The sequence below is a fragment of the Apteryx rowi genome, unplaced genomic scaffold (assembly GCF_003343035.1).
Source record: "Apteryx rowi isolate R43461 unplaced genomic scaffold, aptRow1 scaffold_5, whole genome shotgun sequence".
Lineage (NCBI taxonomy): Eukaryota > Metazoa > Chordata > Aves > Apterygiformes > Apterygidae > Apteryx > Apteryx rowi.
The window spans coordinates 5817223-5842833 of NW_020450760.1; the positions used below are offsets into that span (position 1 = coordinate 5817223).

At 40.1% G+C, this 25611-nt stretch overlaps 1 protein-coding gene across 13 annotated transcripts in view; it reads left to right on the forward strand.

Annotated features, from left to right (window-relative positions):
• The window catches only part of SYNE3 (spectrin repeat containing nuclear envelope family member 3), a 73582-nt gene that overhangs the window by 29931 nt on the left and 18040 nt on the right, over positions 1-25611 (forward strand). For 5 of the 13 annotated variants that reach the window (XM_026079372.1, XM_026079371.1, XM_026079375.1 and 2 more), the window contains 14 exons: positions 1782-1943; positions 2721-3065; positions 4229-4365; positions 6284-6431; positions 7215-7397; positions 7657-7800; positions 8821-8955; positions 9984-10145; positions 10869-11032; positions 11999-12125; positions 12293-12448; positions 12985-13128; positions 14545-14583; positions 20303-23918. In XM_026079372.1, the coding sequence (XP_025935157.1) occupies positions 1782-1943; positions 2721-3065; positions 4229-4365; positions 6284-6431; positions 7215-7397; positions 7657-7800; positions 8821-8955; positions 9984-10145; positions 10869-11032; positions 11999-12125; positions 12293-12448; positions 12985-13128; positions 14545-14583; positions 20303-20530 (2274 nt within the window). In that variant the 3' untranslated portion in view covers positions 20531-23918. Of the gene's footprint in view, positions 1-1781; positions 1944-2720; positions 3066-4228; positions 4366-6283; positions 6432-7214; positions 7398-7656; positions 7801-8820; positions 8956-9983; positions 10146-10868; positions 11033-11998; positions 12126-12292; positions 12449-12984; positions 13129-14544; positions 14584-18354; positions 19065-19585; positions 20263-20302; positions 23919-25611 lie in introns of those variants that run through there. The other 8 variants (XR_003255733.1, XR_003255731.1, XR_003255732.1 and 5 more) reach the window with 4 other exon arrangements.

A 25611-nucleotide genomic window follows, 5' to 3' on the forward strand; every position in this document is an offset into this window, starting at 1 on the left:
TTGGCCTAGTTCCTGGGAATCAGTAAGCTTTGACTGACTTGCTTCAGCTCAATGTTTGGCCCATTTACACCTCTAAGAGCTTTGACTTTAGGTCAAAGCAAGAGTTGTTTAACTGTTATGCACCTCTACTGACTTGAGAATCAAGGCAAGGGGGGCTAGCACACAAGTGAGGTGTTGCTGGATGCATCTTGATCACAGAAGTTTGCTACCATAATTCTGCCTTTTGATCTGTTATCCAAACCACTGTTTGCACAGATGGTGCTTTTAAAGGGGCTGCTCTAATAACGGGGCAGCATTTCGTCCACCGTGGGAAGCAGTACTGCGCCCGGTTGTCCCTTAACTGCGGCTCTTTGGTCCCAGAGCAACTCAGCTAACTTTAGGGGAGTCACTCTTGATTTGCACATATCAGCAGAGATAAGAATGTAATTGTGGAAAACGCTTGCATGGTGAGACATGGTGGCACCTGGAGAGTGATGGCTTTGCATTGCACCGTGGGCATAACCTGTCCCAAAGGTGAAGGGCAAAGCCCCCAATGGTCCATCCCCCATTAGCACAAGGGGGTGGGGGGCTCTGCCCAGAGGCTCACAGAGACAAGGAAGGTGTGGAGGGGACTCCCAAACCTCCGCCCACAGTTGCAGCTATCCTCCTGCTCTTTGTAGAGTGCAGCTGGGATTAAGCTCTGCTCAGAGGCACAGGATGTATCCAATATTACGCAAAATGAAACTCGTCCCGTTGTGCCCATTGTGCCAGTGAGAGCAAAGCCTTTGAAGGGTGCTGCAAGCACTAAATGTATTGCACAAGAGACAAATTTCTTTTTCTAGTGTAACTACGGTGTAATTTAATTGTTCTCCATGCCAACTGGGGAAGGGCAAGAAAAAAAATCAGTCTGAATTGCAGGAAATAATATTTAGGTTGGATATTATATTAGTGAAACAACAGAATAGGATTCTTCATGATTCATGTAGAATCTTCTTCAGCAAAGGACAAATCTTCAGCTGACAAACAGGGCTGGTCTGGGCAAATGTACCCTGCCTTGTTATAAGGGCTGTCAGGCTAGATCAGCTGTGAGCAACTCATGGTGTGCTGGCCTCTCTAAGTCCAGTGATTCCTCATATAGGATGCACAAAGAGTAACTCAGAAAATCAAGTCTGTTGCCCATAGGCTTAAATTTGCTTCCAGGGGCTGTACTACCACCAGAGGATCATTTGTGATCTGCAAATCAAAAAAGTACAAAAGCTCCTGGGTTGGATGATTTCGAGGGATACTTTGAGTTGAAGCTACAGTCACTTTCTTCACAGCCTGTTTAAATAGTGAATACTTTGAAATAACTGGCATGCACCTACCCCAGTCTATCTCTTTCTCATTTTGACAGGTAGGCAAAGAAAATCTATTGTATTGCTCATCTTTATTTTTTTTACTAGGGAACATAGCTGCTTTTGCCCCCCTGAAGCCAAAACCAGAAACAGACTTCTGTCTCTTCTTTTTCCAATGAGAGAATATGAATTTTTGGAAAGGGAAAGCTAGAAATTCACCTGAGAGGATCTTGCAGTTTGCCTGCTCAGAGACTAACTGATGAGAGAGTGCAGCATGACCAAGACTTGGGACAAGCCTTTATGTACTTTTGTATCCTCTTACTTGAGACGAACTGTGAATTCCTGCAGAGCCAAGTGCTGTGGGGACTCACAGAAAGAGACTCTTGTTTGAATTTTCTGGGTTACAGCATAAAGGAAAAAGAGCCAGATAAGCACTGTCCTCACTGTTTCTGATGTCTCTCGTTACAGAGCAGAGTGAAACTGCTGGAAAAGATAACCAAAGAACACGAGCGGTACAGTGCTAACATCAACCAGTTTCAATTGTGGCTGAATGGTGTGACAGAAAGATTAAACGGCTGCATTAGAGAAGCAACCAAGTCTTCAGCAGAGGACAAGTTAAAGGCGCTGCAGGTCCTTATATGATATACTTCTGCCAAGAGGCTAGGACTGTGCATTCTCCATGTCTGTATATATTTCCCAAGCCATACAAGAATGTTCTTAGAAAAGAATTATGTAAGCAAATTCAGGTGATAGTTGTAACGTGGGCTAGCAAGGGAGAGTTATACCAGGTATGAAAGATCATTAGTACATATGATTCTCCCAACTGGATCATGAGTCACAGGCTGGTCAGGATTTTTTTTTAAAGCCTGATCTTCTACAGTTACATGAGTCTTTGAGAATTGTGCCTTTAAACTTTTTAAAATGCTTTTAAACTTTTTTAAATGATCCAAATAGAGCCTGAAGGCTGACAGACTTTGAAAGTTTAGAGCTGGCAATGAAAGCACCTGTTTTGAAAACAATATCTAACATTTTGATTCCATGGCTTAAACTGTTCAGCTTTAAATCTCTCAGAGGTCTGATTATCAGTTCTTCTTACTGCCTGCAGCTCCCGTTGTTCATCGTGGACCTCAGGTGGCAGGTATTTCTGAAAACCAAGCCAATATTTCCAGAGAGCCAATGTTTTCAGTAGTTTCTTTTTGCCAGTATTGTGGCAGTTAACATTGCTCAGAAGGCTATCAAATGCAAAGCAATAGATTGGCCTTGAGAAGAGGCATACTTTGACATAAGAAGTGAAGAAATAAAAATATACAGCCAGGAGAGATGGTTTCATTTTCCTACCATTTTCACCTTTTTCCCCTAATTTGCCCTTCCCCCAGCTTATTTTTATTTAACTTCCTCTTTCTGCAGGAAATTGCCAAAAATGTTAGGAGTGGTGGAAAGAAATGGAAGCATCTTGAAAATCAGTGTGCAGATGTGATTCAGAATACCTCCCCACTGGGAGCTGAGAGAATGAAGGATGAACTTGAAGAGCTGCGAAAAGCCTTGGAGAAGTTGAAACTGCTGTGTAATGAGGAGCAGGATAGATCGCTCAAGATCCTACAATCAGAAGATGCCTATGAGTCCCAAGCCAGACAATTAGAAGCAGACGTCCAGGAATTCAGAAGAGATCTACAGAGACTAGAAAATGACTTGGACCCTGGGGTGGGGCAGAAGACTGAGGAAGAGTTTGTAGCTCTGTGGAGAAAATGCAATGTAAGTTGTTGCCCTTTGTAAGCCTAAAAGCAGCAGGTATTGAGTGCAGTCCTATTCTTTGTAGATTGAACACACCTAGTCACATCCAACAGATGCCTGTCCCGTTGTTGAACGGTGATAAGGAAAGAGTAGGAGGGTGTATGAAAGAGATTAAAGAAAACTGTGAATAGCAACAGTGGAATTAACTATTCTAATCTTTATCTTACTCTGCACAAGGGGTGGTGTGAAGGAAGTAATGAAGTTTGTGTCTTGACTTCAAAGGGACCATATGCAAAAAAAGCACAATACAGAGCAAACAATTTGTTCTACTTATAAAGAAGTAGAAAAAATAATGTCTCACTCTATATATGTGAGTGTATACATATATATATAGTTTGGGGTATTTGGTGGGACCATTTCTCTATTATATCCTTCATCTGGGCATGGTGGGTACCTGTATTCCCCTATCACGAGATACATATTCATGCCTAAGAAGAAATCTGAAGTTTGTAACAATCCAGTATTTAAACCAAAATAAAACTGTTGAAGAAATAAGAATGAAAAAGTTCTCCACACATTAAGTAGGTAAGAATTTTTAACAGTCATTTCCTCTAGAGAGTTGGTTTTGCATTTATTATCAATTTTCAAAATACCTTTCATTGCCATTCGTATGGCTAGCACTCGGCAGGTCTAGCTGGGAAAAGTATGTGTAAATAGGATCCACAAAATGCAAACTAGTTCAGTCCAGCTACATTTGTACTTTTTTTTTCTCCTATTTCCCCACATGACCATAGAATTAATCTCTTGTATGTATGAGTGTTTGAGAAAGATCTGTGCATGCAAACAGAAGCAGTTAAGACTGTGCCAAGCATGCATCTCACATTAGATTCAATAAACTGAAATCAGGCTTGTTTGTGATTCACTCTGTTCAAACAGTGGATCCTGCAGATCAGATGCAGAGACTGGGTAGTATGAGGGGAGTAGAGAGAGGCTGCAGGAGCAAAACTGTTCCTGAGAATGTAGTCTGTCTAACAAAGTCCATATTCATTACAACCATGAAAAAAGGCAGCAGAAAGAGGACTTGTGGCTAGCAATGTGTCTACCTTGAGAGACGGTCTTATCACTCCATTTCACATTCAAGGCACTATATAAGGTGTGATCTGTTCATTATTTCTATGTTTTAGGCAACAAGAGCGTTTCTGGCTGCAGAAGAGTCCAAGGTTGAGAGGCTGAAAGCTCAGCTTAAGGAACTGCTACGTTTTTCACAAGATGTGCAGCCACACGCTGAGAGTGTTGTCTCTGCAATACAGGAGTATCAAAGGTATTGGGAAGTCTGATCTTCTCTGACACTGAAGGGATTGACAAGGGACTATGAAAAAAGTATGAAACGCTGTCTGACTGTAGGTGACATGGTTAGAAAAGAAGGGTGTTTACCAGTTACATCGCAGTTTTAGCCATTTGTTTGGGGCTGCAGGCTGCTGGCCATTTTCAAGTAATGATCAAATGATCAATGATCATGTTGTGTATGGTTTGAAGAAAATTATATTTTGGCAGGAAATTTAGACTTCTTAGCGTTGTATAATAATTTATAAATTTTGCTTGCCTTTCATGACAGCAACTAGAAAATCAGGTCAGGAGCTGTAGCGGTAAACGGTTCAGAAGAATTGTGGCCCTTCCTTTTTGAGTTTGTTGTGATGACTCATCTGCCTTAGCAATTATTTGGCAGAGTTCATTCCCCCTTCTCCTGACGGCATATATGCATAACTCCTGTTTTCAACTTGCCTTGGATTGGAAATGCTGAAAGTTTAGCCTCTCCCCAGACTTCAGTGTTTCCGTTTCCAGGCTGCCTGGAATCAGGAAGTAAAGAAGCTGCAGCAAAATTTGCAAACTAGAAGAAAGGATCATTTTTTTGAGGAAAAGGAAAGGTCAGTTTTTTTACTGTATTCAGATTTATTTTTCTCTGTCCAGTGCACACCGTGCTGCCCATCTGGAGGGGTTATAGGTCATTATGAAAAAGGATTTTGCTTTAAAAACTAACAAGTAAATGATATTGAAAGAGAAGCAGAGAAGGCAAAAGAACTTGTCTCTCAGTAGAAAATGGCAACTGCTCTTTTGCCAGCTTCTCTCCGAAGCTTCTTTGCAAAGTGTGGCAGCTTTACGCTGAGTCTGGCAGAAGCAGCAGAGTGAATGGCAAAGGACCTTTAATATCAGAACTTTCCATTTGCAGAGCTTTTGGCCTCCGCAAACTTGTCTTTGTTTAGCTCAGTAACATCCTAGTGACACAGGTAAGATTATTGTTTCTGCTTTTATAAAAAGGCAGAATTAATCATGATTGCCCTGGAAGCCTGTGGCATTGCTCTTGCCTGCCTGTCCTGTGAGTCTGCAGGATACTGTTCCCGTATGAACATACAATTTGGGCTGCATGCTGCAATTTCAAATAGGATTCAGCAGACTGGGAGGTCAGGAAAGCTTAGAAAAACAGGAGGCAGCTGCACAGGGTGTGTCACTGCTAGGCCTGGTTACTCGGCTGTATTTTGGTTAAGTCGGTGTAAGAAAAACCTGGATATTTAGTGAATGTGTGCTGTTTTCTTTTAGCCTCTGATTTATATATAGATAGATATGTATAGATTTATATATGTGTGTGTATATATACATATAAAAAAACTTATATAGAGAAATAAAAAATATATATGCGACTCTGCAAAGTTTAAAAAAATTAGATCAGAGACAAAAAAGGTTATGTATTTTCCTCCCTTTTTATAGGTAACTTGGGATGATCACAATTTATTTTTAATTTAATTTTTAAAGGTGCAAATACTCTGTAATATGTAAAATGATTCAGACAACTGCAGTTAAATTCTACATGCTCTTGGCTTGTTTCTCCCAACAGTCAGTGAGACTGCTCCCATAATATTATTTGGTAAATCATGCTGGTGATAGCAATGCTCACGTACAAGACAAGATTGCTGAGTGCTAGGGTGCAGAGTAATCCCTGATATGTAGTTGCACAAGAGACAAATGTGTCTCACAGCGTCCAAATAAAGTTTTGTCAGACATCTCTGACTGACAGAACAGCTGTCAGCATGCAACACCAGACTCAGAGAATAAAAAAGACTGAGGCCTTTTGTGTAGGATACGGTTTACACAAAAGGATTGTGTTAATTCATTCCTTGATGAATAGGATGTTTGGACTCAGATTTCTTTGTAATTCTTCTCTCTGTTGCACTTTATCCTTGCAGTGTTAGAGGGAAGACATCTAAAATGAGTGCTGATACAGAAAGTCAACTGAGGAGGCTTTTTCAAAATCCCCTGCAAGATTTTGAACAGTGGAAGCCTTCAGTCAAGATGCTCCTGGACACTCCAGAACCAGCACTGGCTCAGATTGAGGTAGAAAACCTATTACTAAGTTAAGAAGCTGATATTTGGTTTGTATTTGCCAAAGCTGTGCCAGCGACTGCCTGCATACAGCTGTCAGACAGCAACAGCTGGAAAGGCATTTGCAATATAATAGGAAACCCCACAGTACAGAGGTCAGTCCTTACCTCTAGCTGTAATAGAATATCCTATTTTCTGCCCTCCATTTGGTGAGCTGGAGTTGTCAACTTAAACTGAATTAAAATGCCAGATGTCACTAGCAATGATTATAATATTGCTTAGGCATTAACCCCAAATCTCCCTGGGCAGTAAGTCTGTGAACTCTGTTAATGAGCATGCAGTAATACAGTTAGAGATTAAAATGTATGGTTTCGGCGTGTGCCCTGAAAGGTGTTTGTTACTTTGTCATCCCTCTGATCTCTGGAATAAACATGTCCCTGAACAGGGAGAGAGTTTATCCTTGGGATGAGCATTCAAGCTGTCCTTTCCATCCAAACATTCTGCTGTCCTTTCTTCTGGCCTCTCCCCTGCACAGACAACTCTCTCCATAGTACAGTTTTCCTCTATTTCTGTTCACAAAATGAATGCAGGCCTGGTGTTTCTGACATTACTGGGAAGACTTCTCCTTTAACTGGCACCATCCAGGTACCTCCTGTTACCCTTTGGTGGCCCAGCAGGATGTTTTTACCTGGCTTTGTCATACTGCTTTGGTTGTGTGACTTATGTGAGAATAACATGGTTATGTGATTATTTTATTTTAGTTATGATTTCACTGGAAGAATTTTTCTCCTTCAGGCTGCTCTAGCTGAAAGCTCCCAGTTCAAAGAGAAGCTGATGACATTACAGCTGAAGAAGGATTTGCTAAACAATATCCTTGGTGAGGAAAAAGCAAAGTCTTTTCTGGTGGAAGTAGCTGAAGCTTCAAAGGAGAGAGAAATTCTACATAAAAGTCTGCTGCAAAGAAAGCGAAAACTGCAGGTAAGCTGCAACCCATCTGCAGTTTTTTTCTGTGTCAAAGACAATAATTAATCTTTTATTAAGCCAGTTTTACAGCAATAAATTTAGTACTAACCAGCTGTGCCCAATACCTTTTTCTAAATTGATCAAATATTCATAGGAAGGTATGGCTTGTTGAACAGTGGGGCTTAGTTTTGTTCTGAGTATGAGAAGGACATTAACAAAAAATAATGCCAAGGGCATAATGTTGAATGGTGGATTTTTTTTCCTCTTTCTCCAGAATTTGATATTGCAACATAAGGACTTTGATGCTGGTTTTGCACCTTTGCAGAAGAAATTATCTGCAATCAAGGCCAAAGTAGATCTAGAGAATGAACCACAGCCTGACCTGTTAGGTAAAAAGACACAACTCCAGAGACTCCAGGTACATTACAGTGAATGTCTGTCCATCGTATCCTCAGTTAATTGTGCTCATGTTTGTACACATAATCAAGATCATTTCATCTGAGACAAAATTAGTGTTTTATTAGCATTAGAAATTCAACACCTTGTCCCCTCAATTGATTGTGTGTCAGATAATTTCATTTGGTCCAGTTTATAACGTGGACTAGAAGAAATTGAAGCAATGCAGCTGAAGGACTGGCAAATTGGTGTACAAGGGAAAGAACAAGCAACTGAAAGCTATTGGTGCCGCAACATCTTGAGCTACTTTTATTGCCAAAGAAAACGTATTCTCATAGTACCTGCTGGGGATGAAACTGCACAAGATAAACTGAACCAATCAAACAACTCAATTCCTCCAAAATCAGGAGCTCCCACTGTCCCACCTCCTTCCACATCCCCTGTTCCTGCTGTGTACCTTGTCTAAAGCTTTGACACTCACTAGATTTACTCCAAGAGCTGATTCAACTGGCCAAAATAGGAAAAAATTAATCAACAAAAAGATGATAGTTTTCTACCTAGTTAGTGTTTTGAATTAGCTCAGCAAAGAGTCCAACATGGAATAGAGCTTGCTTAAGGCATGCAGTGGGACTTGCTATTGGGAGAGGGGAGAGAGGAGAGAAGAGCAGGTGAGGAAGACAAGAGGAATGTGATTCTTCCTTTTGGCCATGATGTACTGTGGAGATTCAGCTATATTGTGTCACCTCACCATGGTGACCACAGGGATGTTGTCACCATAACTTTTTGCAGTACTTAGGTGTAGTACCATCTGTCCTCTGGCAGCTTCCTAGTAGCTTGTCGTCTTTGTTATCAACTGGTAACATGTAAGAATGTCTCGGAATGTTTCGGAAACATTCACTTCTAGACATCAAAACAATTAATTTGCTTACCTTCACGCTGTCAAATAAAACTAACTTTATTTAGCATGTGGTTGTGTATCCATCTGGAGGGTCATGTTACATCTAACATATTACCCATGTGCAATCTGTCTTTTCCTCTGCAGATGCTCCAAGATGATTTGGCCGAGCTTGCAATTCAAATGGAAGAGGTAGAGAAGCTCATTCGGTCAAATACCACACACAGGCATGAAATGAACCAGCTTTCATCTGACTCTCAGGCCCTGAAGAGATCATTGGAGGTAACATAAGGAAGGGTTTTTAGCTGCCTGTGGAGTTAGCAGTTGCCACTGTTAAAAAAAAAAAAAAAAAAAAATCTTTTACCTTATGAGAGTGTATGCTTTGAATGGCTGATATTTTCATTTCAGATGTAGAAGACATTCTCCATAACTGGAGAATCCTGGAAGAGTTATCTGTAATGTGATTTCCCACTGGGACAAGATACCATCCACACAGATTCTGTATCTATATAAATTATTTCTGGAGAGGGCCTGAGGTTTTTGATCAGAAGAGCTTATAGTTGTATTAACATGGAGGTCCTTGGACTTGTTCACAGATTCCTGGATAACGCTATAGCACTGAACCAATGTTCATTGGTGTATGTGTGTGTATATATATATGTATGTATATGTATGTATATATAAAGCTATACCAACTTGTATAGCTTTATGTAACCTAAAAGTTAATGAGAAAAAAGTGTTGCTATTGCATAAGTACTCATTTTGACCTGAGGCTTTCTGTAGCTTGTAAACATAGCTATAAAACTTCCTTCCAAAACGATCTTAGAAGAGCCTCTCAAATGACCTCTAGTTATGTAGGTCAGCATAAAATTACCTATAATAAAGTGTTACCCTAATATGCATTGTGGAATTCTAGTTTGAGTTTCAGTAATTCCATTTATTGCTGCGCTGGACTTCTGCCAAAAAGAAAAAAGCATAGAAGAAATCTTCTTGTCTATACAGTTATCTCTGGTTGAAAGAGTGTAAAATGTAGGTAACATTGGTTGAGGTATTAAAAAAATCTCATTCTTTATGTTTTTTCCACTAAAAAGAAAGGGAGTTATTCTAGTGCTTAATGCCCCCCCATGTGGTTGAATTCAGGCCTGCAGGAGCCTGTAGATAAGTCTTCCTTGTCATTGATGCTAAAATTTTTGTGTCTCATTAATGTTTTTTTTTTCCCTTCTGTTCATGAGATTCTGTGCCATTAGTCACAGTGCTGGATCCACTAATGAAACCACCATATGTTGCTGACATATTTTTATCATTTGTAGATGATGATACAGCAGAGTGAGGAGCACATTCAGAAGCACTGGGCATTTAATGACAAACTCTCCAACCTCCAGCAGTGGATCACAGTAACCACCGAGAAACTGGACTCTTACCAGTGTGCTGATGGGGAGTGGAGCATTGAGAGCAGGGTGGCAGACCTTGAGGTGAGGAAAGCATCTTAGTGTAAGACGTTAATTATTCACTTTGCAGCATTCAGACATTAGGGGAAGGGGTTTTATAGCAAGGAGCTCCTGGCTATGGAGAGTGATACGGGTTTGTTCCTCCTCAGACAACTGTTGGTTGCAGCTGCCTCCCTGCTGCTTTGCCTTGTGCCATGGGGTATGGAGCTAGGTAAAAGAAAAGAACAGTGAGATTCTGTTGAAATGGCTAAAGTATTATTAAAGGAGAAGTGGTCTTAAAAGGAGTTCTTCCTGCCAGGGTGGTCTCTCTGGACAATACCTACCTTTGACTGTATGTATGAATCAATACATTGAACATTACCTTGTTAGTTAACCTTATACTGTATTGAACTAAGCTCTCCCACAGCTGCTGACTTTTCCCTGTGTAGCAGTATTTTGCATGCTTGAATCACTCTGATGGGTAACTTTGGCTGGCAGCTTTTGTTTTCATAGAGGAAACCAAGATATCTCATAGGGAGGCTACAGCAGGGATGCACTGGCAGATTCCCCCTTTAAATTTTGCCATCAGCTCTTTGACCTGTGTCGGCTCTTTGCAAGAATCCACAGCATATTTTTTTTCCCCGATAGGTATTTTCTAGCTAGTGTCAACAGAACCAGCATAGTCCTGGACTGAACATGGCCTTCAGTCTGACATAGACTGCTTTACCCAGGATACCTAGAAGTAACTGTAAGGGCTGTACGTTTCAGAGATTGCTAGCTGAGTTTCCAGATAAGGAGATCCAGCTGCACCTTGTGGAAGCTCATGGCCAGCTAGTCATGGAAAAATCTTCCCCAGAGGAGACTGCCCATGTCCAGGCAGAGCTAAATCAACTGAAGGAGTCCTGGAGATCGCTCARAGACATGGCAACCAAGTAAGTGGTCATGTACATCTTCCTTCTATTACTTCAAGGGGATGCTCTTTCCTACTGTATGACCAGACATACTTGATACTTTATGCTCTGTGCTGTGAAAGTGAACAACTATGTTACAACAGTAGGGAAGGAAATTGAGATTTTTTTTAACTACTTGTAAATTGGAAACCATGATTTTGAAACAACACCACTTTGAGGAATCCAGGGACCAGAGCAGTCTCTGAAGCTACCTCTTCATCACACTTGGAGTAGGTGGTATGTCCTTAGGGCCTGGCTTGCCCTCATAGAGCTGGTCCACATTGCAGAGAGAATAGGACAGAGACCCACTGACTTCTGCTGTTGTGCCTCACCTGCCAGTTCTCCTCTCTGTCTCATCTGGGGATATCTCCAAGGAGGCTGCTTCTGTACTAGGGCTTGTGCCTTTTGCTAACCTGCAGAAGTCTAAGTAGAGCCAAAATTCTCCCTTAGCTGGCAGATGTAGACTTCATTTATTTTGGACCCACTGTGCAGTATCTAACTGCTGTTCAGATTTGCTAGTCTGTATTAAAATTTAATACCATACTACATGTGTGAACGTGTGTGTATTCATACATAAATAGTTACAGAATAGGCATGAAAATGGACTGATTAAATTGAGGCAAGCCTGATTGTACTGCTTGCTGTTTTTAGACCAGAAGGTATCTTGTCAAGGTAGGGTTTTTTTGTCTCCCTCTTCCCCCCTCCCCCCCCACCCCACTAAAACAAAACCAAACAGTCCAATGAAAATGAAAATGTTAGAACTGGAGAACTGGTGCTGCTCTGGGACACTCCTGGCTTGGTCTTATTTTGTTAATAAGAAGTTGGAAATAACTGCAATAGTAACAACGTTATTTCTCTAGAGGTGTCCCCCACAGCCCTAGTCAAAATGTGGATGTCTCATCATTAACTGTGTGACTACACTAATATCTCTGGTTTTGTGTTTTCAAGCCTTCTCAAACGGTGGCAGTTAAATAGACCAGTGGCTGATAAGAAGAAGAAAATAGCTTTTGTGGACAGCAGGCAAAAGTCTGGATCGGCCTTCCATCCTGTAGATGTAGATTCCAGTCATAAGCAGGTGAAAGAGGGACTCTGCTTTCTTGTCAGCTTTACAAAAACAAATTTATTGGCTTCATCTGATATTATGGGTTACAAGCTTGGAGGTGAAGATCTTGCAATCGGGCATTCAGAAGATGTGTGTGACATAAAAGGACTTTTTTTTATTCCTGTTTTTCTGTAACCTAGGAGAGGATAGGAGAATGGCAAAATAAGAACAGCCACCTTAAGCTCCTACATGACTTTGAAGAGTGGTTACGAGGAGAAAACACCAAACTGACCAAAATTCTTGCTCTGGAGTCGTCGTCTGTGGAAGAAATTATAGCTCGACACAATAAGCTGGAGGTTAGTTTTCAGAGGATGAAGGTGGAGGTGAAAGTTGCAGTCAGTGAAAATTCTCTCAGAATTAAAGAAGCATCTTATACTGCCTGCTTTAGAAGACTCACAGAGAGAAGAGGGACTAGAAAGCTCAGTAATTTAGCACAAGTATTTTACTTCTTCTACTAAGGAAGGTCTGTCAGAGCCAGAGTGGTAGAAGGGAAGGAAGCAGCCTGGCCTGTAGCTGGTATGGCAAAGGTGTTCCTTAGAAGAAGCTGATTAAAACCAGTGTCTGGTATTTGGTCTCAGTATTTTGCTTTCTGTTGAATGCAGTCAGATGCAACAGCAATGGAAGCTGTAAGAGTGAATAGAACAAATGGGTTCTGCAGATTAGTGGACCATTCTGTACCATATCAGTCCAAAAAAGTAATCACAAAGATAAACATGCTAGTCCAGAGTACTTATTAGTTTGATTTAGTGCCACTGTTCTTTTAAGTGGTAGATTATGAAAGTGGGGTCTTGTTCAAATTCCAAGTTGCTGGTGACCTTGTCTTTTCTTGCAGGAGCTCCAGTCTCGTGTTCCTAATGGTCAGCGTCTCTTTGAAGACCTTCTTCATCATGTCATCGGAAACTCTGAAGATCTGGAGGACTTGCGTTACCGATGGATGCTCTACAAATCTAAACTGAAAGAATCCTTGAGTTCGCCGGTAGGTGACAGCACTTGACTCGCAGTCACTGTAGATCTCTGCCATTGCTCTTTTAGGTTGCTACACGTTGCTAGTCCCACTTCAAGAGCACATATGTGTGTGCTTAATTAAAAAAACCCTTGATAACTACCACTAAAGGCAGTACAATAAACATAAGCACAAGCATTCTTGTGTTAAAATAAAAGTCCTGCACCATCTTTTTCCTTATGTAAGCAATGCTCAGAATATTTTTCAAAGTGGAAAGTTCAAAACAAAACAACAATTGGTCAGTGTCAAAGATGAACACAGTTGGAGACTGTGTGGTTGTATGTATGAATAATCCTGTTTTACAACTCATTTTGGGCACATAAAGGAATCTTATTCTGAGATTTCTAGCTTTTGGCCCTTTCTCGACAGAACGTCTTCCACTGAATTCTTCTGAACAGTTCCTGCAGTAAGAATATATTCACCATTCATTATTTGTCTCCTGCTGTGAGAGATAGTGATTAGGATAGTCACTGACTGACTGAAGTGACTCAAAGTTACCAGAGCAGGACCTATTGCTATGTACTTCCTTTGTGAAACTTTCTTCATGGGCTAAGAATTTGGAAACGAATAAAGAGGAGGTATTTTTAAAGGACAACTGCAATGTATTTTAATGTGAGAACCAAAAGATTAAAGAACTTATCAAGCTAGTATACGTAGAAGACATACTGAGGATGGCAGAGTTTATTGCAATATATAAGATATTCCAAGTCATGCGGAAGATATTTCCAGGTTTTTAACATAAGTATACATAATTAACTAAGATTTTCTAGCATAACAATTTATTTTCTCTGTTCAAGTTCAAAATACCGTAATCAGGGGATTAGACTTCCCAGTTGTACATTTGCCAGTCTCTGCATACTTTGTAAGTATATAGAACTGTATAAAGTGTATACTTTCTATATACTTTGTATGATATCTGATCTTGAGAACCTAAAATTTGAGGCATCAAGATTTTTCCACTTTAAGAAACCTTGGATTCAAATCCAAAGTTTGCCTAGAACACAAATCCTTTAAATTGCATGGAAGATGAGCACGACCGCTATCAATAAAGAGCATATTTATAAGAACTGTGTAATTGATTATAATGAGGTATGTTTTGTTAACCAAACACCTTGTGTAAGCATAAGTATTATCAATAGGGGTCAGTAAAATCAAAGCTATTGCTACTAGAACTCTGCATCTGTTTCAAATAGTCAGGAACCTGAAACCATTTTAGTTGGCTTCCTAATGCGTGCTAAAAAGCTCATTAAATAAAAATCACCTGCTGGTTCACTCTATCCAGATGACCATGAATGTGAAAGAACCATCCATTGTGAGGTGAATATTCATTTATAGGCTCCATTAGGATCTGAAGTTCATGCATTTTTTTTATATATGTTTTTTTAACAGACTCCTAGATCTTTGGAAGGACCAGACAGATTCAGAAAGGTATGAGAGTTTCCTATCATTAAGTTAAAAAAAAAGTTTGACCAGGCATTTCACAGGTAATTATGATTTTAAAAAGATTCTTGAGACTAATTTGATGGTTAAAAGCCTCTCTTTGAAATACTTTAACAATAAAATTTATCTTCTCCACATTTTAAAAGGGAAAAATATTAAGCTTGTTTTACTTATAAAATTTTGCTCTTGAGCTATGCTTGCTCTATCTCTAGAAGCTAAATATCTATCTTATGGCTGACTAGTGGAACTCATCTTTTACACAGCTACATGCTATATGCACTGAAATAATTTTTCAAAAAAGTCTAAGGAAGAGCCCAAATCTCTGTCCAAAGGATTCAGGGGCTAAGTGCCTAAAATAATTTTGAAAATGGAACTCCTAATTCCTTTCGGTGTTTCTTAAAAAATTACTTTGGATCATTCAGTCCACCCTCTTTCTAATGCAGCAGAATTCCTTCCGTGAAGGAATTTTTCTTGGAAGTGATGACATAAGAAACAAAAGCAGTACAAGAGACAATAAGTACAAGCTTGAAGAAAACAAAATACTGCCAGCTTCTTATTAAGCCCAAGGAGCATTTCTGATCCCATTCCTATGAAGTCAGTGAGTGTTTCCATTGACCTCAGTAGCATTGAACTGAGACCTTTCTCTGTGTCAGAACTTGCTCTGTTTATAGACACTGTTGGCTTCCACTTTGCACTGTTAACTCACTTTCCCTTGTTTTTTAGAAGGAACAGAATAGGGCTTTATTTGCCCAATACAAAGTAAATTGGACGAATAATGTGCTGTATGAACATATCACATTATCACCTTAAGCCAGATCAAAGCCTTGATTTTTCCTGTTGCAAAATTTCTGTAGAGGAGACCAATATTTAAAAGGTACTGTACAGTGCACCTCTGGTATGGTCAGAGATCACAACTTCCTCATTCGGATGAGCTACTCCTCTGGTGCACAAAGGTGGAATAGCATCTACCATATTTTTCCCTAGTGAAATACTGACCTATTCACAGTAGCTTTCATGCATCTCCTGAATAATTTTGGCCCCAGCTCAGCCTTCCTGATAATCCCCAAAGCATTTCCATTTTTGCATGTTTGGCTCAGCATTAATCATTCAGTACTGCTGGTCATACAGTATGATCACTAGAATTTTTCAGGTTGGAAAAACAACGTGACATTTTAATTCTTGTTGTGGAGGCAGCCAGACCTTAAGCAGTGCTGCTTTCCTCTAGAAAAGACCTAAAGGAATAGTCCAGAAGAATTACTAAGGAATTCTCTGCTTTCATATGATTCAGTTGGCTAGAGCTGTTCATAGCAAAAAAGAAAAATAGATAAATAGACAGGCTTTGGGCATCATTGCATCTCCACTGAGCAATTAGATGCTATTGCTGAATTCATCTGTCCCACCTAGCTCAGGGTGGGTGATATTCATTCTTCCTTGACTTCTCTGAAGAAGACTGAAGACTTCTGATAATTTTCAAGGAGAACGGAATAACATAATGGCAGGCAGCACAAGTTTGTCAGTGAGGCCTAAAGCAGGCAGCACAAAAAAGCCTTCTCTGAGATTTGAATAGCTACTGAACAAAAACAGAAACAGCTCAGTGTGGGAAGGAATGAAAAACTGAAATAGCTCGTAAGAATAAATGAAATGGCTCCCCTAGCACCAACAAGTTATTTGCAGTCCCCCCACCAGCTAGGACAAATGTTGCCCTGATTTACACCTTGCTTACAACAGTGTGATTCTGCTGACTTCAGAGCATTTAGTCTGGATTTAAACAGTGTCACTGCAATCAGTCTGAGTGCTATAAGCTGAGGTGTCTCCCCCTGCCTCCCCCCCACCATTCAATCTAAGGCTCTTATCATTACGTAAGCCTGCCTTGGCATAAGACCACTGAGCATCACTTAAGAGAACCAGAAGATAATGTTGATCCCTTTGGGTGCATCACTATTCAGGCTGAGAGAAAGGGAGAAGCAAACCAACCAATGGTGGCTTTGAAGTTTATTTTAAATTCAGATTTAATGCTTAAAGTGTGGCTAGAAAATGAATGAAAGATTAGAAAAATATCTTTGTGTATTTTGAGTATCCTTTCAAAACCATGGTGAAAGAAACTGCCCTGAGAGAACAGCTAATTTCAGCAGTTAATATCTGCAGAAAGAATATATTATTGGGGGCTGCATCACTGTATTTGCTGCATCCAGTGACTTTGCATGCAATGGGCGGTTCATGGATCCCTGTTTGAGGATCAGATTGTCTAATTTGTCAGCTCTTCCTTACTTTTGGCTCGCACAGAATCAGCAGAGGAGGCAAAATTTCAGGTATTTTGGACTGATCTTGCCTTCTGCAGTATGAAGTCCCTAGTGACTCTCTGCTCATCTTTCACTTTTGAACAATGAATTTTTTTGCTGCAGCAATAGATCAGTCTGGGGAAGAGAAAGACCCAGCTGCAGCCAGTCTCATTCCACCACCTTCAGTTTTTATTCCATTCCTAGCCTGCGTGGCTGAATGTTGGTCAGGATAGAGCCTGTTCCTTGTATATTAATGTTCTTTTTTTCTGATCATTCATCCTTTGCTGAGGACATGTCTCTAGCTGCTGGTGCCCCTAGATGGAACAGTATGGTCTAATAATGATTGCGATGTGAGTGACTTCTTGTTGATTAACAAAAAGCAGTTGCAGGAAATTGCACTGGCTGCAGTGAATTTTTAGCAGGTGCCAGTGACGGGGCAATGTAGATAGATATTTCTGCAGAGCACCTAGCACACTCAAGGACGTAATCAAACAAATGCTAAATAATAACTATGATGAATGTTACTTTCAAAGGTTGGCTCCCAGCTAACTGAAAATATTCCATGAGAATTCTTAGCATAAATAGGAAGTCAAAAGCTCATTATTTACAGGCCTAGGTAGTGCTGTTTGATTTATTTTCTTGAGTTCTCAGTGTAATTACACTTCCTTGCTAAACAAATGATTCTGGCTTTATTGTTTGTACAAACAAAATAATTAGGATTCATTACATTTGTGGTCAGCTAATTGTTTCCTTTGAGATAGTGCTAAGAGTATCTCCTATAACACATAGACAGAAGGAGTGTGTAATTTAATCTTATTTAGAGACACCAAGACACCATTGATCTGGAGTCAGTCAAATTAATGTAGCCATTCAGGAAACTGCGTGCAAAGCAAGAGCTGCCACAGTTTGCCAGGAAGAAAACAGTAATATGTTCTTCTCTCTTCAACTGAAGATATGACAGGAATTTTACAAGGCACAAAGTCCATTTAAAGAAGCATCACATGGACATGTTCATGTCACTGTACGATGCCTTTCTATTGAAAATATGTGGTCCATTTGTTTTCCTGAAGTCCTGCTGGGTGTTAGTCATTTGAAATCTTCTGTACCATTACAGTTTTAGTAAAACAGAAAACATGCTTATGAAAACCTATCTTTCTCTTGGTTTTTAATTTTTCTTTTATAAACCTCTAAGGAAATTTTTTTCTTCTGAATAAAAAATGTTGGATGTAAGCAGAGATGAAGCCCAAATGCTTCAGGACCATAGGGAATTTGAGAGCTAGAGCCCTGTTTTGTAGGTCAGGCACGAGCATTTCACTGTGACAAGGGACAGTCTTGTTCTCAGAAGACCTGGTCCATGTTTTTTCATCACTGTGTCCCTTCACCTCTGCCTACCTGGTTTAGGAATTGTATCATGGCCCAAACGCAGGAAGAAGGGTATCTAACCACTTAAGATTAACAGAAAGATTTATTTCCCCCTCAGCAGTGATGTTTGCTTGGAACAGAAACTTTCTAAGCAAAAAAAAGCTGAAAATTCTGATTGTGCCTGTTCCTGATGCTTCACCGCAAGCTGTACTGTGCCAGGCAGCATCATCCCCTTCGTCCTCTGGCTGGTCTGGGAGCTTCCCTTCACCTTACTGCAGCTGTGAGACTGCCTCTGCCCATCTGCCCTATTTCTGTGAATTTAACATTGTTTACCAGTCTACATCCCAGGATGCCAGAAAAACACTAGAAGGCAGGGACTCTTTATTTGTCTCAGATCCAGTTCTGCCACTTCTGTGCTCTGCTGATGCTCTCACTTCAAATGCAGTGCTGTTGCACGATAGAGAAGACATCTGCTTCTCAGGATGGCTACTTCTTTCTGTTAGTGTTAACATGGTGTTAGCTGTATATGTAGTTAGTGGCCCCCTGCTTCCTTGTTGGAATGATGCTTCCTTTAAGTATCCTGTCATTTTGCAGATTTTCAGTGAGGAGCAATCTTAAATTGATGTTTTCAGAGAATATTGTTTTACCTCCTAATCAAAAGGTAACAAGAGAAAGATTTATTGACCAATAGCAGCATGAAACCCATTCTCAGTAGATACCTTGAGCATATTTTTAACACTATTGTAAAAAGCACAATAAGAAAAAACTATTTTAATCAATATTTTAATTTAAAGTGAGGACATTATAGGGTTTTTTTTAAGTAAGCCTTCACATTTTTAAATGATTAAATAAAATGCAAATAATATTCAAACTGTGTAGGTTGGCTGTTTTTAAAAAGTTTAATCTTGAATTCAGGGAAGTCACTGGTAAAGCAGTAGGAAACATATCACTGAAGTTATAAGCCAGCTTTTGATGTCAGTAGCCTCTTCTACACGTGCGAGAAAATGTTGCCTTCATTTCAGGTTTATTCTTTTTATGTCCAATTCTAATTAGTGTATTTAAAGTTACAAGGCTGACTAGAAGCTGGAAATTGGGAGCTGTTGCTTTACTTACCTGCCTTCCTGAATTAATGTGGGACACTGATATAGCTACTTCTAAAATGTCAGATATACTGACTGAAAATAGTCATTCAATTCACTAGCTGCAGACAACCCTTCTTCTAAAAATAATACAGCCTTGCTTTTAAGGATAAAATATATTTGGATAAATTGTATTGCTTATGATTGTATATAAAACTGTTGACATATTTTTGTGGTTTTAATTGAATTCCAATTTCCTTCCAATTACAGCTTGACACAAATCATGAGTAAAATATTTATCATTTAAGCAAAGATGACTTACTGTTTGCCATTATCTAACATCTTACTATATAAAAATTAAAACTCTGACTAAATGTATTTTAAACAATAAAGTTGTGTCTATGTGCATAGAGTATATCCTCATGGTTAGCAAATAGAAAGTCCAAATAAACTGCAAAGATTTTATTTCATTGCAAATAAATGTAACTTAAATGTTAGTAATCACTGAGAGAGAGAATCGGTGTTATTTGGCAAAATAGGAAAAACTTGCTGTAAAAAATTTAAATTGTTTACCTAAAGTCTCTTGCAAGCTGATTTTTGGAAACAGCTGAGATTTTAAACAGCAAGCAAAATGTGTGGGTTTAAATTGTCCATTTTAAAGTTTCTGCAGTAACTTTTTTCGGGGATTGCAATCAAAGTGAGGAGTGACTATCTTTTAATACTGACTAAATTTCCAGAGTACTTATTTAAATAGTACTCTTATGCTGATCTGAAACTTGCAAATACTTCACTTGTGATACCTAGGAGACTAAGTCTAACTCACTGGCTGCTGTTAGATCTGAAACATGCTTCAAAATTATCCCAGTGGAAGTTTGTCCTTCCGTATTCTCATAAGATGGAACTAAGATCTTTGTAGTGACCCCTTCTACCTACCCCTTTACTAATCTTCCACAGGGCTTCCTAACTTTTTTATTTTGATTTGGACAGCATTTGACATGTGAAAGCAATTTTCACTGCCTATGTGTTGGAGATGCAGAATCCCAAACCAGAGACTTCTTGTGCTTGCTGAGGCCTGGAGAATTACAGAAATCAGTGCCTTCTTACACATTGTGCTACTTTAACAGATCAGGCCATAGCCCGATCAGGTCATGGCCCTTGTCCTTTAGCATTTTTATCCTAAAAGTATGTCATGTTGTATCTACACGCAGAAGCTAGCCTTTGAAAATCTGTTCGTGTCACAGTAGCATATGGCAGAGTACTTAGTTCTAAGCAACTTTGCAGCAAAAATTCTGAAATATCTGCCATATGTTACAGCTGAAACTTCAGATACAAACTGCTGGCTTTTTCTTCTTTTTCTTTTCTTTTAAATCAAGCAGTTATCAAAGATTCTAGTTTATCATCCAGCCATGTTAAGGTGCTCCAGAATCTCCCCAAGGGGGAAAACAAAGCCTGTAATTTGCCTGTATACTTACTTAATTACATACATACACTTATCCTCTTCAGAATTGATAAGAACGTTTAGGTTGCAAAGTCAAGCAATCCGAAGATAGAAGATGTCAGAGCTAAAATTGCTTGTGTGACCTCAGTTAACCTCCTTTCAGCACATGTACATTCTGGTAGCTCTTTATTAGATGGCAAATGATAAGCACAGGACTCCAAGGGGTCCCAGCCATGCTTACTCATTCCTCACTGCTTGTTGTCTAACCTGGTCAGTGTTTGTATGTAGAAAGGTCCAGTTCTGAACTCAGTGGCTCACTGTCCTTTTGCAGAGGCCAGATATCTCAGATCTGGAATATCCAGCTCTTAGTTTCTGCTGTGTTGCATGGGAAAGAGCCACAGCTTTGCTCAAGAGCGTATTGGACTTACCTGTGTATGGGCCAGTGGCACCCAACTCCCCCAAATTATGAACTCAGCAAGATAAAAGGGTTCTTTCTTGAAAATACCAGCTGTGATTTGCAATATATTGCTCCTCTCAGAGATGGATGTTCATGGCTCTCACCAAGTTGAGAGCTCGTGAAAAGCACAGCTCCACTATCTCACATAGAGGTAATAGTCCAATTTGCCTTGTTCTGAGAGAGCAGCTCCTGCACCCCCTGGAACTGATCTTTTCCCTGGTTAGCAGCATCCTGTCTCTGTAAGCAGCAACTGAATTAGTACCTAGTGGCATCAAGGGACAGAAACCCAGTGCATCTCAGAGGCAAAATATCACTGATAATGCAACTGCTCACCAAAAAAATCATGGCATGATCCTGTTCAGAATAAAAGGGAAATATGTTAGAAGGCTCTTACTCCCCTTCTGGCAACTTTGCTTATTCTCAGAGGAATAATGAAGTGGTAGAGTTCAAACCCATGTAGGCAATTGCTGCCAAGACCTACCTCTTCTTCGCATTAAAATGTTCTTCCTCAATCCCCATTGCTGCAGTTTAAGCCCTTACAGTTAAAGTTATGTTGTGGTCTGCCCACTTTGAACATATAAGCCTGGATTCATCCTGTTTAACCTGAGAAGTCTACAAAAGCATGCATGGTGCAGAATATGGATAGGGGTTGACTGTCCTTCATCTCTTCCACAAAAAGGACTAGAAGCCAGGTTCAAAGCTAACAAAAGGGGGTTGTTTTTCATGCCATAGTTAGTCAACCTGTGGAACTCCTTGTTAAGGGATATTGAGGACTTCAAAAGTTTGCATAGGTTCAAGGGTAGACTGGATAAGTACCTGGAAGAAAGGTCAACTGAGTATTGCTAGTTGGACAAGCCACATCAGGCTCAGGAAACTACCTGAGCTGAAAGCAGTTGGAGGCTGAGTGTTAAGGGGAAATATTATTTATGCTTGCCTGGGTGCCTGCCAGTCTACTATGATTGCTGCAAAATGGAGAATATGGGGCTGGATAGAGCACCGGCATGAACCAGCATGGCTGTTTGTGTATTTTTATGTCCATGTTAGGACACTAACCATTGGTCCCTTTATCCATGGACAACAGGAGTTTTCAGACAGCAGTTCTTCTCTTAGCTTTGTCATCTCAGTGAAATGCTCTAAGAGAAGAGGAATTAATCCAGGCTATTTCATTTTTCTCTACTGAATCACTGATTCAGTGGTGCAAGTATGGCTTTGTTAGGCATGCTGGTGACATGCAAGCAGCAGCAAAACCCCACTAATGAGCTTGGTATAAGAGGCCGTATCCCTCTGCTCCCTCAGATAGCTAGATTAACTGTGTGTTTTCCTATATTCTGGAATGTGGTCAATAGCAAAGCACTTTAGCAATTTACACAAGAATATTATGTAGCAAGTTCTAAAGTGCTTTTCTGCTGTTTCCCATCCAAGTGATTTTTCATGGTGCATTTTGTAAGGAGTTATTAACTGCAAACAGATTTAAGTGCTGAGGACTCCCTAGATCTAAACCAATGCTTGTCCTTCAAATGCCCAAACATGAATCAAGTACAAATGTGAATGTTCACAGCCAGCACAGCTCATTTGGTAACAAGCATGCATTTAGCATTACACAAAACACAGCTATCTACCTCTTGACAGTCCATGTTTGTCCTTGTATTTGGAGGGAAAAGGGAGACGTTCATCCTCGTTGGTGAACTTTTAAAGTATATTTTCATTTTTATTATCAACCTATTTCTTTTCCATGTGTGTTTCAAAAATGTCTCTGACACTTTAGCTTAATACCCAGGTATTCCAGCTGTTATTCTAAGATGGTGGAAATTAAAGTTCTGTTGACTTCCCTGGAGCTTTGCCAATTTTTCTTAGAGGAGGATTTAGTTTCAGAATATTTTGTGAAGCCTAGATCTGACACACATATTGCATACACAGAGGGTGCTGGGTAGTAGCTCTACTGACACCAGTAGCCGGAGTGACTGGAGAAGGGGAATTCCACTGCATAGCAAGGTTTGTGGTTCCCACCTTTGATCTCATATGTAAATGAAATGTTCTATCTGTCCTTTGCAAAGGTGGAACTGTGTCAGACTGTCCTTTTCTAACCCAGAGAGATGTTCTGAAAGGTTGTGAATGTGATTCTGACTGAAAGTAGACTTTTACATCACTTTGAGTCCAGCAGAGAGGAGGTCTGAACCTTGGCCTCCTGAATTCCTTGTTGGTGCCATAGTCTCAGGTCACCACAGCCTGAAAACATCTTTCTCCCACAACACAGACCTAAAAAAATACCTTGACTTAGTCTTAGTAAAACTGAAGTGCTGCTTTTTTCACACGCAGGAGATGGAGTCTATTCCCAAAAGAGACTGCTTTTTCCAACGGTATCATCTCACCTATTAAAAGTTACTGTCTCTCCCCCGAAATTTCTGTCCTTAAACTATAACACCTTTGGTGGTACCACCACTGAAAAATTTCATATCACTAAAGTAGTTCCAGCCAGCACTAAGCAACAGGACTAATATAGGATTCATATGCACAAGAACACCAGAACCTGGGCATATAAGTTATGAATCCATTTGTAAGGGTATCTGTTAAACTCCATGAATAAGTAGTTCCCAATCCTGATTTTATTTAGTTGTCTATGTGCATAATCCTGCTGCAGACACTGAAGTTAGTGGTAAATCTCCCATGGATTTCAGTGTGTGCAAGTTGAGGCCTTCATATATTAAGGGGTTATCATTGCAAATTTGCTGAAAGCACCAAACCCTCACAGCTCATATGTGCCTCATCTTCAGTCCTGCAGAGACATCATAATACCATGTTTGTGATAGCAGAGTCATTTCCATGGCAACAAATGGAGTCAGAAATACAAGATTCTGACCTTGCTGTGTGATCAAACAAAATAGAGAAGCTGGGCAGCAAAGACAAAAGTTCATCAAACACAAACGCCTATAACCCTAGCAAGGAGGTGGGAGAGAAGCAGCAGATAAAGAAAAATTGTTTCTCCTTCTCTGAAGTTTTGCCCCCAGGTGAAAGTCCCTCCGTTGACTTATCTAATGCTAGAATTTGCCCGAATATCTCATCTGGCAGAAAGCTCCAAGCAGAGCAGACGATAGCTTGTAAATAAGGCCATTTCAGATGAATTCTTTCTGAAGGATAAGCTTTGCATGGCAGACCTATTTTACAGCTTCTTCCTGTAGATCTGAAAGCAAGGCATTTGACAAATAGCATTTCAATCTCATCACACTTCTGAGAGCTGCAATAATAGTCTATGCTTTAGAGATCAGGACAGAGCGCCACTGTCAGTGACCTGCTCTGAATCAAATGCTGCATCAATAAAAGAATTGGGATAGGAACAATTGGAGTGATTAGTCTAACTGGCAGTGTGATCATCCTAGCAAGCCAAAGACAAAGGTGAATGACATTAAGGCACCTGCTTCATGGTCTGTGGCAGAAGTAGAGATGAGACACAACTCGAAAGGCCCAGTATCTCCCATTGGTTCATAAGCAGAAGAAGAAGATGAGTGTAGCATCTGGTCTGGCAATAGAAGAACAGTTTCAAAATGAGGTGGCTTTCAAAACCAACCCTAAAGGATGGGCAGCTGTACCACAGGAGTTTGAGGTGCTCCTAGGAAGGCTGGCAGCCTTTGTCACAATTGTGTGTCAGTGGGAGTTGGGCTTCTACCTCCCTGTTTGAATTTGTGAGGACCTTTTTGACACTCCCAGCCATAATGAACTATTGAGCAATCATGTAGTCATAGGATCCTCCTCTGCAACAGCATAAACATTAAACCTTGCTACATCTTAGAAGTAGAAGAAAGAGTGTGGCTTACATTTATTTACTTAACTCCAACCTGACCTACCACCAACAGAACTACAGCTGTTAATAAATAAAAACAGATTTGTCCATGGCTTCTGGAACTTGGAAAACGCCTTATTCCTTATAGACAAGACACTATAATAAATGTCCCTGTCATGTTGCTGCACATTAGAAGAATGAGAAATGATCAATGATAGCAGAAGTTGTCAGTGACAGTCCATTGGCTTACACTGATTACACCAAGGAGTAAGCATTTCGTGGAATTACAGAGTCAAGCTCAGAAAGCTCTGACTAAGAGTTGCAACTGCTGCCCTTGCTCATAATGATTTTAGCATTGACTATAAACACATCCTCTGCAGGTTTTGTTCAGACCACAGGCTGATGAATTCCAGAGGAGATGAAGGATTTCAGAACTGGCCTCCAGGACTAGGAAAAGGGAAAGTCCCATTAAAACAGCTCATATGCCAAGCACTTTGGCTAGTGTTTGAGAACAGACTGCAGTATAAACAGATGACTACTGTAATACAGCCAGGGCAGTGCAGCTTTGATTTGATCAGTAAATGCAAGCTGTACCCAGTGAAGTTCCCCAGAGGTGTTTAAAGTCA